The following is a 14,141-nucleotide window of genomic DNA, read 5'->3' as shown; positions in this document are numbered from 1 at the left end:
TATATTAATAACACCCTTCTTGGGTATTTAACATGAAATTGAACCATAAGACATACTGTACAGAGTAAGGACTGGATTTGAAGTACCGTACTGGAGAGACAATAGTTTAGATTAGCTTAAATGCTGTAAAAATCGGTTGTCATCAAAATCAGCAAAGCAAGTTTGGCTTTCTGCCAGCCGAGTTGTGTAATGATCTTGTCCCATGGTGAAACTTAAAGGCTGAGTCTTGTTAACCTGTTTTGAAATTGAAAAGCTGTGTGATTTTAAATCTTTTAACATAAAAGTTAATGAATGCGTATTGTGACATTCTCTCGTCTTGTTCTACATTCGCAAGGTTCCAGTTGGCCTCACTCATTAAAAACCTGTTACTCCAAGATTTGTCTTAAGGGAATTGTTATGTGAATTAAACATAGAGTAGCACTACTAAATACCTTAATAATAATATCAGTGGTAACTCAGTGGTAACAGTGGTAAACTTAATGTTTAGGAGCAGCTTGGTAATGCTTTATGTTTTATAAATGTTTATCAGACGCTCAATTATGAAGGCATAGATAATTAATACAAATGTTTAACTACATTTATACATTAATACAGATATTACTCCCACACTATTTAATTTGTTCATATCCAAAAGTGACTTAAAAGTGAAATACAACAGTTATGGTTAACTTAGGCTTTATTACTACTCTATAATGTCATAATTACACATCTATTACCAATGTTTGATACATTAATGCAACATCAACATTTTAAAATATAGCAATTTCTCACCACTAAATTAATCTATAATGGATGATACTAAAAGTATGCTTCATAAATAATTATTTGTATTTATTAATTTGTTAAATAAAGAGGGCTGAATGGTATTTCTACTCCACCTAACAGGCAACTCGCAGAAGAGAAATATCAGGAAAACTGTCGTCGGATGCAAGAACTGAGGTCTCGTAACTTTCAGCACGTCAACGTGGATGTGCTAAACGTAAGAGTGGCTGTTTTTCTTTCACACTCTAGACTTGTCAGGACCATTCTTTAAATTCTGCGGAAAATCTACTTTATACAAATGAGATGCATACAAGCAGACAGCAAAGGAATCCCTAAGAAAGATGCACTTGATTTGTCTGGAAAGGCTTCTTCTCTCTGAAGTGAGCTGGAAACCTATGAAAATTCGAAATGAATTGCAGCACATATTATGGTGACAAAACATCCCTAAATCTTCAGTTTGTCTTCATCTTCAGATGCAGGTAATTAGTAATATGTCCGTTTTCATTCTGTCTGTTTCAGGACTATACAGAGCAGACTGTGAAACAAGCCCACCAGACTCAGCCCATTACTGCCCAGGATTACAGATCGCTGAGCCACTCAGATCCCACAGAGAGACAGGAGACTGGCAGAATGTGTATGTCAGAGCCAGTGGAACATGGTAAGCCACAGACGTGCACCTTTTCAGCATTCTCTCCAGTGCATAAGGCATTGGCAGTATATGACAAGACCTCTAGCTAAATCTTTGTCATGTGGCAGCTAGAGAACAGCCTGATGAAAAAACGGATCTTCTGGTAGAGTATCTTTCAAAGACCCAAAGACTATTACCACCACCAATGCAACAACATGATAATGAGAGTAATACTTCTACTACTACTACTACTATTACTACTACTACAAATAATAATATTTTTTCTCTTTTGGTTGCCTTTCTCCAGCTCTGAGCATCTGTTTCAGTCTGGTGTTCTAGGGGAATTACCATTGACTCTGGTGTTGATTTCTTTGTCATTTATGACATTTGAAAGCTGGGGAAGATTCTGTGTGGCTCAGTGGAATTTGAATCCATTAAAAGTTAGCAGTTTCAATCTAAGGGACTGCTCTCACTCTTTCTGTCTATCTTGGAGTCTATTGGGGAGCTGGGTATACCATATTTTAGATTCCAGTTCTTGAATGAAGCATAAAAGTGTTTTAGTTAGTTAAATATGCAGTGAGATTAGTGAACAGATTTTCTGTTATATTAATACATTTTCTGACAAACACATTCTGACAGTATGCTATGCAAGCTATCGTACCTTATTTAGTGTACTATTGCTAATGTGCAAGTGTCCTACATTTTCTTAAAAATGGTACTCTACCTCTATGTGTGTAGTAAAAGTCTCTCAATACATTTATAATTTTTGAACATCACTTAGCTTTTTCCAAATTATCCCTGTATAGTAGTGTAACTGTTTAAGTAGCACCATTTCACAAACCAAACAACGAAGATGATAAAAAATTAGACTTGGCAACCCTTTGTATCACAACTCAGGGAGCCTGAAGGTTTGTGTAGAGATGCATATTCATTCTGCCCTTCGTGAATAATGCAGCTGGTGCAAATAATTAAGCAAATGAAAGTGGTGACATATGCATTTTTGAATTCCCTTTCCTATGGCTTTGCTCACCTGCGCTGGGGTCTGAGAGTCCTGCCAGCCATTGTAGACATCCGACAAATCAGCTGTGCTGCTGAAAGCGATCAAGCTCAAGAAGTTGAGTCTGACTCTGCATTAGAATAATGCATCCTCTGAATAGTCTCAGGAGTCCTGCAGGGAGAATATGTTTATATTTAATTTAGAGTATGTGATTGCTGTTAAATGCTAAAGAACACTGTGGATCCCTCTCCGATATATTTGACGTCTGGTCCTGGAAAATAGAATAAGATCATCTGCTTAATTATATAACCATAGAAATTGAGAATCTAATTCCTTATGCCTTGGGTTGTCAAACAGCTTTATCTAATTTGACAGCAACATTTTGGATCATTATACGAAAGTCTGTGTGCAGATAGTGAGTCAGGTTTACAATTCCTTTCATCATGTGTCAAGGAATGTGCCACTAGTACAAATGTTTCTCAGGATGAACTACACAGCCAAATAACAAAAGCAAATGCGCACCAAAGTCTAAAAGTTCAGAAATTACAATCCAGTTTGCATATTAACATTTTTTATTTTTATAAACTTTTTCCCCCTTTAAAATCTTTCCCAGCCGTGGGTTATGAATATATTACAAAGTTGCAAGTGGAGCATAAACATATTGTATTGTTGGTTTATTATATTTATTTTTGCCAGGCATGTTGCTGTAAGACTTAGTTCACTAGGCACATACACAGTCACAGGCGTGAGTGTTGGGGTGTCTGAAAGAACTCAAAAGCTTATAACACCGAATGACATACTAAAATAAACAAAAAGGAAAAAAAAATCATTAGATTAGTGGAAATTGTTGTCTTGGGACTTTTAATGAGGTGTACAGAGAATACCTACTGTGTCTTCAAATTGTGCTCATACATCAGCAATATGACTTTAAAAGATTTAGCTCCAGTGAAGACGGTGCTCCACTTTTCCAAACTAGAAATGAACTCCAACTTATTTTCTAAAACTAAGTAATATAATAAAATAATTTGTGCCTTTAAAATGGCTTTCGAATGTAAGTGCCTATAAATACTTTGTTGTTGTTGTTATTAGAAAGAGAAACCACACTGTACAGCCAAGGGAAAATATCTCTGTTATGCTTCCTTTAGTGTATTGATTGCTGTTTCATCAATGAAAATGCAGAATTTATACATTTTTGGAATACTAAATTAAGAAACATTATTTTGCATTGCTTACAGTAACCACAGAAGGCCCCCCGACAAAAAAAACAACAAAAAAAACAGCAAAGCACTAATTCTTAATTCTGTCAATTAAAATATTGTGTTACTTCTGTGCAGAATATATATCAGTACATATTGGATTATATATGATAATTCCATCACCTTTTACATTATAACTACAGTAAGTTAATCAAAAATGAATTTAAACATATAGAATGTGATATCATTTTGAAGAAAAAATATGTACTGGGTGGAATTAGTATTAAAATGTAGGTTCAGGACAGTTTGCTCACTTATAGATTTGCTCGGCACATAGAATCAACCATCTGTCAATTTTCATTAGAATTAATGAGATTTTCTCCAGTCCTAGGGACAATTAATCACTTTTATTCCTATACCCAGTCACCTGTAAGGACAGTGTGAAATCATCACTGTCTCTGCCACACCATGGAGAACTGATTATACCATCTCCTTGACTTCCTTAAGTAACTCCTACATCCACTTATGTAAATTGGGTTTCATAATTATCTCACATGGGGCATATTTTCCATAGTGAAAAAATGTAATTCTCACAGCCTATTGCAACCTATTTCCTGCTGGAAAGCAAGTATGGTTTTTTTAATATCCCATTTGTCTTAAGTACTGTGTTCATTTCAGTTGAGTTTGTGCAAGATCCGTCTCTCTGGCTGAAGCAGTAATGTGATTCATTATTACTGTCTTCCCATGATTGCAGGTCTGGGCCCTGCACAGGGATGACTGTCCCATTTCCAATGTGGTTGATCATTGTGTTAAAACCTTACTTCACAGCTCACTTAAAGTTTATCACAGACACCTGCATGAGAAGACATTGTATTTCCCCAAATACTTACACAGATAAAATAAAAACACCTCTGAAGGTGTGCTGTGGTATCTGGCACCAAGATGTTAGCAGCAGATCCTTTAAGTCCTGTAAGTTGTGAGGTGGGGCCTCCATGGATCGGACTTGTTTGTCCAGCACATCCCACAGATGCTCAATTGGACTTTTGATAGGTACTGACCACTGCAGACCAGGAACACCCCACAAGAGCTGCAGTTTTGGAGATGCTCTGACCCAGTCATCTAACCGTCACAATTTGGCCCTTGTTAAAGTCGCTCAGATCCTTACGCTTGCCCATTTTTCCTGCTTCTAACACATCAACTTTGAGGACAAAATGTTTACTTGCTGCCTAATATATCCCACCCACTGACAGGTGCCATGATAACGAGATTATCAGTGTTATTCACTTCACCTGTCAGTGGTCATAATGTTATGGCTGATCTGTGTATATGTGTGTATATAGTGTGTGTGTGTGTGTGTGTGTGTGTGTGTGAAAAAAATGTCATCCAATCAACACTTGTACTTGAATCTTAAAATGCCATTACTCCGGGTGGTTATTTCTTCCAGCAATTCCCTCGTGTAAAAACTCTCATTCACACTAGATGAACTTATTTACTTATATTTCTTGCTTATTAGGCTTCAGGGACTTAAATCCAATCATTGTATAAAAAACCTGTTGCCCTATAATTGGTGTGAAATAACTGGACCCAACTTGAAATGTCCTTCTTTTAGAAACTGGACCCAATACCAGTAATAGTGTTGTGGCGGAAACATTATGTTACCAAAATCCAATAGTGCTATTTTACAGACTCAGGAGATCCCACAGGATTCAGTGAGGTTGTGAGTGTGGGTTTCTCTGTAGTATGCCACCTGTTAGAGATTATTTCAGAAATGGACAAGCAGGTTTTAACACTCCTTGAGACTGATAACACATTATTGTCTGGTAAAGCTCAGCTCTTCAGGTTCAATGGCACAGATACCTAGAGACCTGCATACCGAGTTGGCTGCAGATGCTCATTCAATGTCCTCATTTTTGTGGTCAATGTTTTTGGCCAATCAAAGAACAGAAAGACTACATAATTACTTTTCTTTCCCCTGTAAGTCAATATCACATATATTCAGTCCTTTTATTGAAAGTGTTTGACTCTAAAATGGCCACACACTTGCTACAACAAAAGACTCTTTAAGGAAGTTTAGATGTCTTAATTGGTCTTGAAATCACAACTAATCATAATTAAAATAGAAATATGTTCCCCCCTTTCTCCTTGATGTTTTTATATTCTTGGATCTGAAGAATGTGTTAATTTATGGAAACCTGCTTGACATAAAAAGCTTGTTAAGTACACATTTAATATTAAACTCATCTGAAGTAATCATGTTTAATCATAAGTTTCTTTACAAACATAGCAGCTCTGTAACCTGTGAAATGTGACAGAAAGAAATGGGCTTCAGCATATCAGAGCAGACTTTTGAAGTGTGTTTGCTTAAGCAGGTAACAGATTTACAGTGCTCCATCACAAAAGTAATATAAATAAATCTGTGCATATGTTTTAAGAATTGAAAATATATGAGAATGTCCTACCATTTGGAAAGGTAAGAACCCAAATTGGCTCAAAATGTTTGTCTGTTTTAATTTGTTTTAATTTATATTTATGTACAGCATTTTAAAATCAACAGTTTACTTTTGGCTTTTGGAGAATTTTGTATAACCACTGCCTTCTCAGAAGTAAATTGGAGTTTACATAAGAGTGAAGTTTTTTCCCCTTAAAATTTAAATTTGAGTATCTTACTTTTTAAAATGATAAGGTTTGATTTTCAATCTTATTAGTCCCCTATTGTAAATTGTTCAAAGAACTCATTGAAATGCACACAGTGAATTCAATTTCCATGTATAAAGAGGAACAAACAGCTGATATGAGAGATACAAAACTCAACTTTAATGCATTAATCTACTGTTATCAAGCCTGTACAAGCATTTTTTGTCAGGACTAGCCAGCCATTAGAATATCATTGCAATCGAGCATCTTGATGGAAACTTCAAACTCTCCTTTCTCACTCACAAAAATTGTGCTCAGTTTGCATTTTACTTTACTGTAGCGTAACAAGCACACACAGTGACGCAGAAGAACTCAATTTCCATGTGTTTTTAGTGTACTTTAATGTATCCGCTTGATAGGAATTAATGTATAGACTTGGAGCTACACTATGGATTATCTGCGATTGAATAGATGTCTTCCAAACGATGGAGCTCGTGATTTGGGCCACATTAAGACAGTCAATCACAGCATAAAGGGCTTTCTTTATTGAAGTTATATGGAATAAACTCACACATGAAAGGCTTGAATTCAAGCTTAATTCATATCCATATTAGGAAGTGTGTAAACTGGTATGGGGCCAAAAAAAGCTGTGTGTTATTATTGGATGGGAGTCAACATGTTTGGCCCAATCTCTGGCTTTCCCAAATTTGTTGTGCTTTGCTAATAGCTAATAGCTTTTTCAATTAGTGTAATTTTTAACTTTCACTAGTGGAAACAATATGTAATTGTAACTCCATGAAAAAATCAATGGCAATAATCAACACACAGAGTGACAGGTGTGAATTCTTTTTGGTTCCTATTAATTTGTGATTTTATAGCCTCTCTCTCTGCAACACCTTGGTTAAAGCCTGCAGGATGAGGAAAGTCAATTACTTGAGCTCACTGATCTGTATTGATCTCTGTGTCACAATAGACTCGACTCTATTGTCTGGACAACACGTCTCTCAGTTACCACTATCCCCTCTCCGTTTTCTTGTATTGCCGGAATTCCCACCATTTAAGAGTCACAGAGAATTGCATAGATGCCTAGTGCTTGATATCTGTATTTTTCCTTTTTTCTCAATAACCTTTCTGCAAGCGTCCATCTTCTGATACACCTGTTGTTTAATATGCTAAAACATCAAGGTGTTTACTTCTGAAATAACAAACAATGCCACAGGCAGACTCTTGTTTCTAAGCTGATTGTCTTTTTCACTTGACCCCCAGGTAAGCTGGTCATACTATCTCATTTGCCTTTTTCAAGATAAATGGGTCTGTTATTGCGTAGCTTGTGGATCTTGACACATGACTTGTCTTCATTTTAAGAATTGATTAGTCAGTGCTGGTTCTGAGGACTCTTTCATTGAGAGCATTAGAAGTGCCTGAAATTAGTCTATCAACAGTTTTTACAAGCAGGTGGAGAGCTCTAAACACCTAATTAAATAATTCTGCGGCATATGAAAGAGTCGTAGTGACATAAGCAGTAGCCATAGATGGCATTTCCTTCCCAGAATCCCAGAGCCACTTGGGGCTCTAGTGTTCCAAACATTTAATTAGATCCCAAGCATCTTCATAATTGAAGGTTAAGCAATTTTATAAGCTCATAACACCTGCGTATCTTGTCTTGTCTTGAAAACGTAACTCTAACTGCCCCTTTGGAAGATAATTTGTTATTCTGCGAATGCTTCAAAGTAAAATGCTAATTACAGAGGAATCTCATAAAGGAGTCTCAAAGTGACAGGTATCAACGATTATGAGAGCTAGAAGCAATGCAGAGACTCTGTAGCGACAAAGCAGGTCTTGTGATGCTTTTTTATTTGTAATGCATTTACTAAGGGAATTTACAGATCTACTTTATTTTGATTGTTGATCTTTTGTCAAGCTAACGAGTACACTTGTTTGGCATACAAGCACCAGAGTACCTCTGTGATATTTTGTGGGAATCGAAACATTTCCCATAGACATTGTTATTTATTACTCTGTGGTCCTAATTATTTGGTTAAGCAACTTGGGACAAAATTATAAAGGTTATGTCAAAACAGCAGGAAGATGACAGTGAAAAACAATGCTGGTGTAAGCAAGAATTTGATCTTCAAAGGTGAGATGCCCTGACTTGAATATAATATGCAGTCCATGAGGGCTTGTGTTTCAACCCTGTGGCCTTTTCTACACATCAGCTAGTTACGATGCAAGATTAGCTGGGCAAATATTGGAGGTAACCTTACCCTAAATGTATAGACTCAGCATCTGTGTATTAGGTGCTGAGCTACTGGTAAGTGATTTTGGATCTCAGGCTACAAGATCATGCCCTGAGTCACACATTTACATGGGGAACATGCAGGACATATTATGCAGTGAAAATAGTGCATGCTCATCTAGGAGAATCATAGCACACTAATGCACCAGTTTATAACCACTCATGCAGAATCCCACAGTGTCATATATACAGCAAACCACAAACTAACATCCAGGGTCATAATGATATTATCATCTGACTGAATATCAGGTTTACAGAAATATTTATTTATTTATTTATTTATTTTTACCAATGAATGAACAAATATTTTAATTTTTTTTTTTTTTTTTAATTTTATTTATTCAGATGCAGTGAAACAAGCCGTTTTATATTCCACAAATGCCTTCAAGTTTGCCTTATTGCCATTTTAACACAAAGCTTGGGTATCACTACTACAGATTCATATTGATTTCTGTATAATTTACTTAAACCATTACATGTGTGACTGTCCTCTTAATTAAAGGAGCTTCAAAATGCTGCACGATTGAAAGTCTCTGTACATAAAATGATTTGGTTTTATGGGTAGTATGAATTGAGATTTGCAGCATGCTATTAGAGTTTCTCTTTCTCTGTTAATGTAAGGTTTCTCTGAAATATGTGGATGGATTTTTTAAGAATAAAAAGCTGACACCGTGTTTTAAAGTGCAACCGGAGGAAAAAGACTTCAAAGTATAGTTTTGAAGATATTTTGCCTTTTATGTTGAGATACATTTAATGGGGCTCTGGTGTAAGTTACTTTGCTGTACATGTAGAGAAATGCAATACAATGCTTTTATGTTTCCAGTGGAACTGTACACAGGAAGGGCAACAATTATTTTAATTAATAATAAAGAAATTGATTCTTCCTTATTGTTACATGGCTTAGCAACAAAAACAGGTGGACATATTATTCCATGACTGAAAGAGATAATACAGCAAATTTATAATTTCACTGCACAACATCCCTGGACTAAAAGACTTGATTATGAATGGAGGTAATATTGGGGGTGACTAAAAGTAAATGAAGCATACAACCACATATGAAAGTGATACATATCTTTACTACATAATAATTGATAAAACTAAAATGCCAAAGAAAATGATGGATTGATATCCAATAGTAACTTTTGACACTTTTTGTCTATTTCAGACAAAGATAGAGCATAACTCAGTCAGGACTTGGAGATGGACTGTGACTTCATTTGCGATTAACAAATAGTATGAATTGCTGACCTCTTCTCGGAAATTCATGTTTTATTCATTGTTCTTTCAGAGATGTACTTGGTTGTTGCAGAAAAACAGGCTTGCAGTTCACTTTGAAATTCTGTTTTAGCATGGACTTGGCCGTATCATCCCATCCCTCCAAACATAATTGTTGACCTCTGACATGTTCCAAGTAACCATATAGTGTAATGAAACATTAGGAAATCCTGCATGGTTCGAATGAAAATAGAAAACCCCAGAGTGGCTAAAGCACTTCTTAAAAGTCGCTGAAGGGTGGTTCTTACATTTATTTTTGTCTTCTCAGAGATTCCTGAAGATCCCCAAACTGCAGAGGCGTACTATTATGAAGATAGGTTTGAGTCATGCTCTGATGAAGAGGAGGATGAGTTTGAAGCCTCAGACACCTTGTACAGAACTTGTGGGCAGGTATGATGTATGTTGCTTGATTACTGACAAATAAAAAAAGCAGATGGGAGACCAAATCCTTCACATGCGCCGCTGAACGGGAACATGTTTACATTTTATTTTCCCTTGGTAGTTAGGGAATTTGCCTGGGAAGCAAGCTTACATTATGTATGTCTCATAGGGTGATATTTTTCCCATTGGCCCCCAAACCAGTGTCGTTAAACAAAAATAAAATGAGATAAGAAAGCAGAACCTACCACGCAACGCAAGTTCAAGCTGTAAATGGTTGGTTGATACCTATTCTTGGAAACAAATAGTTATTTTACTTAAATTTCTCATATATGATAAGCTACAGCCTCCTATTCATCCACCAGGTAGCATGCAGTTTTTAACAGCTGATGGAGATTGAGAAATAATGTAAAATGTCAGTAAATTTAATTCAGGTTGAAGTAAAATGCACAAACTTTGACTGAATACTAAGTGCTAGTTTCACAGCCCTAAATTAATTCTAGTCTTGGATTACCTAATTTTACTATCTAAAATCACATTGGTAGTTTTAGACTAGTGCTGATCTAGGTCTGTGAAACCACCCCTATAAGGTCTTCAAATAAGGCCTGGACCAAGTCAGAAATGTAACCTTCTTGTGAATTGCAAATTACAAACCCTTTTGCAATTTTATTCAGAGGAAGTAGAAGGCTTCTGACAATATATGAATTGGGTACAAGTTTGTAACTTGCGATTAGCAGGCAGGACAAAGTCACAGGCCTTCATTACATTGCGTAGTTGAGTCATTGACAATACAGGAAGCCCGCTTCTTCCAAATGCTTCTGAAAATTGAGACTGTGAGTGTGGAGAAAAGTATGATTTGTTTGTACAGGCCGGGGATTTCTCTAAAAGATTATTGACAAGCTGTATTTTTTTTCTCCATTATTCAATGGGCAGCAATCATGAGATTCATAATTGCTTCCGAATGAGATCTTTTTGAAAATCCTCCTCCTGAGAGCGTCAAGAGTTCATTGAGGTAATCAGGCAGAAGTTGATAATCAACCAAAATGCAGAAAGGTACAACTGGGCTTAATTGGTTGCCTCAGCGCTTCATTGATTTACTAGCAGTACTTTAGTTAATTGCAAGAAAGTGGGTTTGCAGACCCATGGTGTGCTCACCAAATGCACAGCAGCACATCACATGTTGGTTTACTATGGTGCATGATTACAGTTGCAAGGAATAAAACAAACGGGAATATGTTTACATATGGGGCGCCTTTTGGTTTAACTTTTTTTTTTCTTTTAGTAATTCATTTTATAACTGTAGACACTTTATAGTATATTACTTTCAGGGAATATTACTTCTTATGAAATGCATGTTGTGTCAATATATTTCTATTCAAAACTAGACAGACATTGAAGATACCCAGTCCATTTGCATGCCATGTTTCTCATTATGCAGCTCTGGAAAAAATTCAAAGACCACTCCAAGTTCAGAAATCAATTTTAAGTGGTCTCTAAATTTTTTCCAGAGCTGTAAACTCATGAAGAAATGTATCCCCTGAAAATGAAGGCTTAATGCTGTATTGTGACTCATGAAGCCTAGTCAAGTGCTTAAATAGTTTGTGTTGTGTTCTAAATAGAAATAGTATATGGGTGTAACAAATAAATGCATAACCACAGGACTCTTTGTGGTACACAGGCACATTATGCTTTACCTCATGCTGTACTTCCCCAGCTCTGAGACTTGACAAATTCAGGTACATTAATATTGTTCAAGCCTATTGCCAAAATGATATAATCTTATTGAAAACAAAATTGGAGAATAGTAATGAAATATACTTCTGTTCAATATCACTGAGCGTGTAACTGCACATCATGGGACCGGGGACACGTTCTGTCAGTTCCTATAAGACTTCCATTTCTCTAGCTGGGGAGGTGGGCAGCTGGGGATGCTTGTGTGTGTGACTGGCAATATTGCTTCATGTGTGAGAGGGCTTTTGACATTACACTCCCTGCTCAATTCCAGTACATTTTTCACAGATTAATGTAATTTCAGGCGTGTGGATTCTGTGAAATTATTTCTGATACTTCACATTGATCTCTGAGCATAAATGGTAGACCCTGTTAGAAACCCAATGTCGGTGGGCATAGAGGAAAGTTTTCTCTCCCATAGTTGGGAAACACTGGCTCAAACCAGTTCTCTGAAAATCTCCCGGCAAAGGTTAGGCTATTGCCAGACTTAGAAATTGATTAATGGTTTCTAAATGTGGAGTTTCTTGTAGAAGCTGTTTAAGCATTTTATGATTAATATTGATTGGTTTTCTTCTCACTCTGTTTTAAACAAGTGATCTGTGTTGTTGTTTTTCCCTTAATGCTTGATTCAGAAATTAGATCGTGGTTTGACTCATAGCTTTTTAGTTTTATATATAGCTTGTGAATCATTTCAGCAAGTCAGGTTCACACACAGCAGGCATTATTCACTGAAAACAATCCCAATGTAGTCTGAAGTTCTGAAACATCAACTTAAAGGTCGAAATTCCCCATGCAGTTCCAAAAATATGCAGTTCCAATAATGAGGTCCTTACTAAAATAAAAAATGGCAGCAGTAAAATTGAATATATTTGGATACTGAGGACTATGCCTATGTTTTTGGACTCTGCTTTCCCTGAGGAAATAATACCGTGCTGTACTGTTTGTTATCTTTGTGGCTTTCAGTGATTGAGTATGGTTGCAACCATCAACAAGCCACAGAGACTGATTATGTTACAAGCTTTTTGTGCCTGTTTGCTATTTGTTTTGAAGTTATTTGCAGAAATAACTACTTGGCTTCCTGGAGTTTACTTGCTCTGCAGTTTGAGAGTGGTACTTATGTCAATTTTATGAATTCTGAATTAAATGGAATAATAGTTGTTTCTATGCTCCAGTAACAAATTATGTAGATAAAGTCAAGTGCACATATTTGTCTGAACAGATATGCATTTCGGAAGAAAATATTCATACATTGGTCACAGTAAATGGGACATGAAGCATATGCATAATTTAGCAAACATCAGTGTTTATAAATCCCTGAGTTAATCTCTTTTTCAGATGGATTGCCTTTAATGAACATTTGCATCCATAGCCCAAAGACACCTGCAATAACAAAGGCAGAGGCAGACTTTATGGCTAATCAGTGAGTCCATTGTTAACCCCTGCTGACTGGTATAATTTGTGACACATGTTTTTGTACTTTTCCCAGGACAGTGACATCGAAGCCATGGTGAAGTGCATGGAGAATGTTCTGGAAAGTGAGTCCACTGGTAAGTTTGTACCTTGGTACCTGGTAAGACATCAAATTAAATAAATTAGAGACACAAAGACATGGACTACATTAGAAAAACTTAATGAGAAAACCTGTGTATGTGTTCATAAATGGTTCATCTGCCCTATTACAAATAGCTAGTACCTTGAGTTGGATATTATTGCCTTTGCAACATCTGACCCTTTATTTTATTATGATTTTTTAATAATCTATACCATAACACTCTGAAAAACGTGTGCGCAACACATTCAGCTTTTCAAATTCCATACTTTTTTTGTGTTTGTTTCTGTGAAAAATGTTAACCTTTAAGAAAAGCAATAAAGCATGCCCAGCCAAACTAATAATATTATTTTCATATAGCCTCCAATATTATTTTCCCCTGAACCCCCCAATATAAATCTGTTTCTTTATACATCCTTCACCATCTCTTGTTATAGGACGTCTGTCTCAGATTAATCCCAACTCCTCTAACCTGACCCCTTATAACTGTTTTTATATGAGTTTAATTTCTGTTTATGACCAGCCAACGGAATCCAGGTCAGTTGTTTGGAAAGGTCAAAACTATATTAAAGCCATGGATCTTTTGCAATGTCCAGCCCGTTTTCCAGTTCTGTACATACAGAGTTTCCCAATATGTTACCAGTTTTATGAGGAAGAAATATTAAAACATATGTGTACATTGTTCACAGTGC

General features: G+C 36.2%; 1 protein-coding gene across 1 annotated transcript in view; it reads left to right on the top strand.

Moving 5' to 3' along the window:
• The window catches only part of nek11 (NIMA-related kinase 11), a 67,976-nt gene that overhangs the window by 35,927 nt on the left and 17,908 nt on the right, over window positions 1-14,141 (top strand). Inside the window, exons 11-14 of the mRNA XM_066690411.1 lie at window positions 886-979; window positions 1,282-1,420; window positions 10,060-10,181; window positions 13,387-13,447. Coding sequence (XP_066546508.1) covers window positions 886-979; window positions 1,282-1,420; window positions 10,060-10,181; window positions 13,387-13,447 — 416 coding nt within the window. The remainder of the gene's footprint in view (window positions 1-885; window positions 980-1,281; window positions 1,421-10,059; window positions 10,182-13,386; window positions 13,448-14,141) is intronic.

This window comes from Amia ocellicauda, chromosome 18 (assembly GCF_036373705.1).
Source record: "Amia ocellicauda isolate fAmiCal2 chromosome 18, fAmiCal2.hap1, whole genome shotgun sequence".
In the NCBI taxonomy this organism is placed as follows: Eukaryota; Metazoa; Chordata; class Actinopteri; order Amiiformes; family Amiidae; genus Amia; species Amia ocellicauda.
Note: the sequence above shows the minus strand (reverse complement) of the source record. Positions and strands in the feature narration are given on the sequence as shown.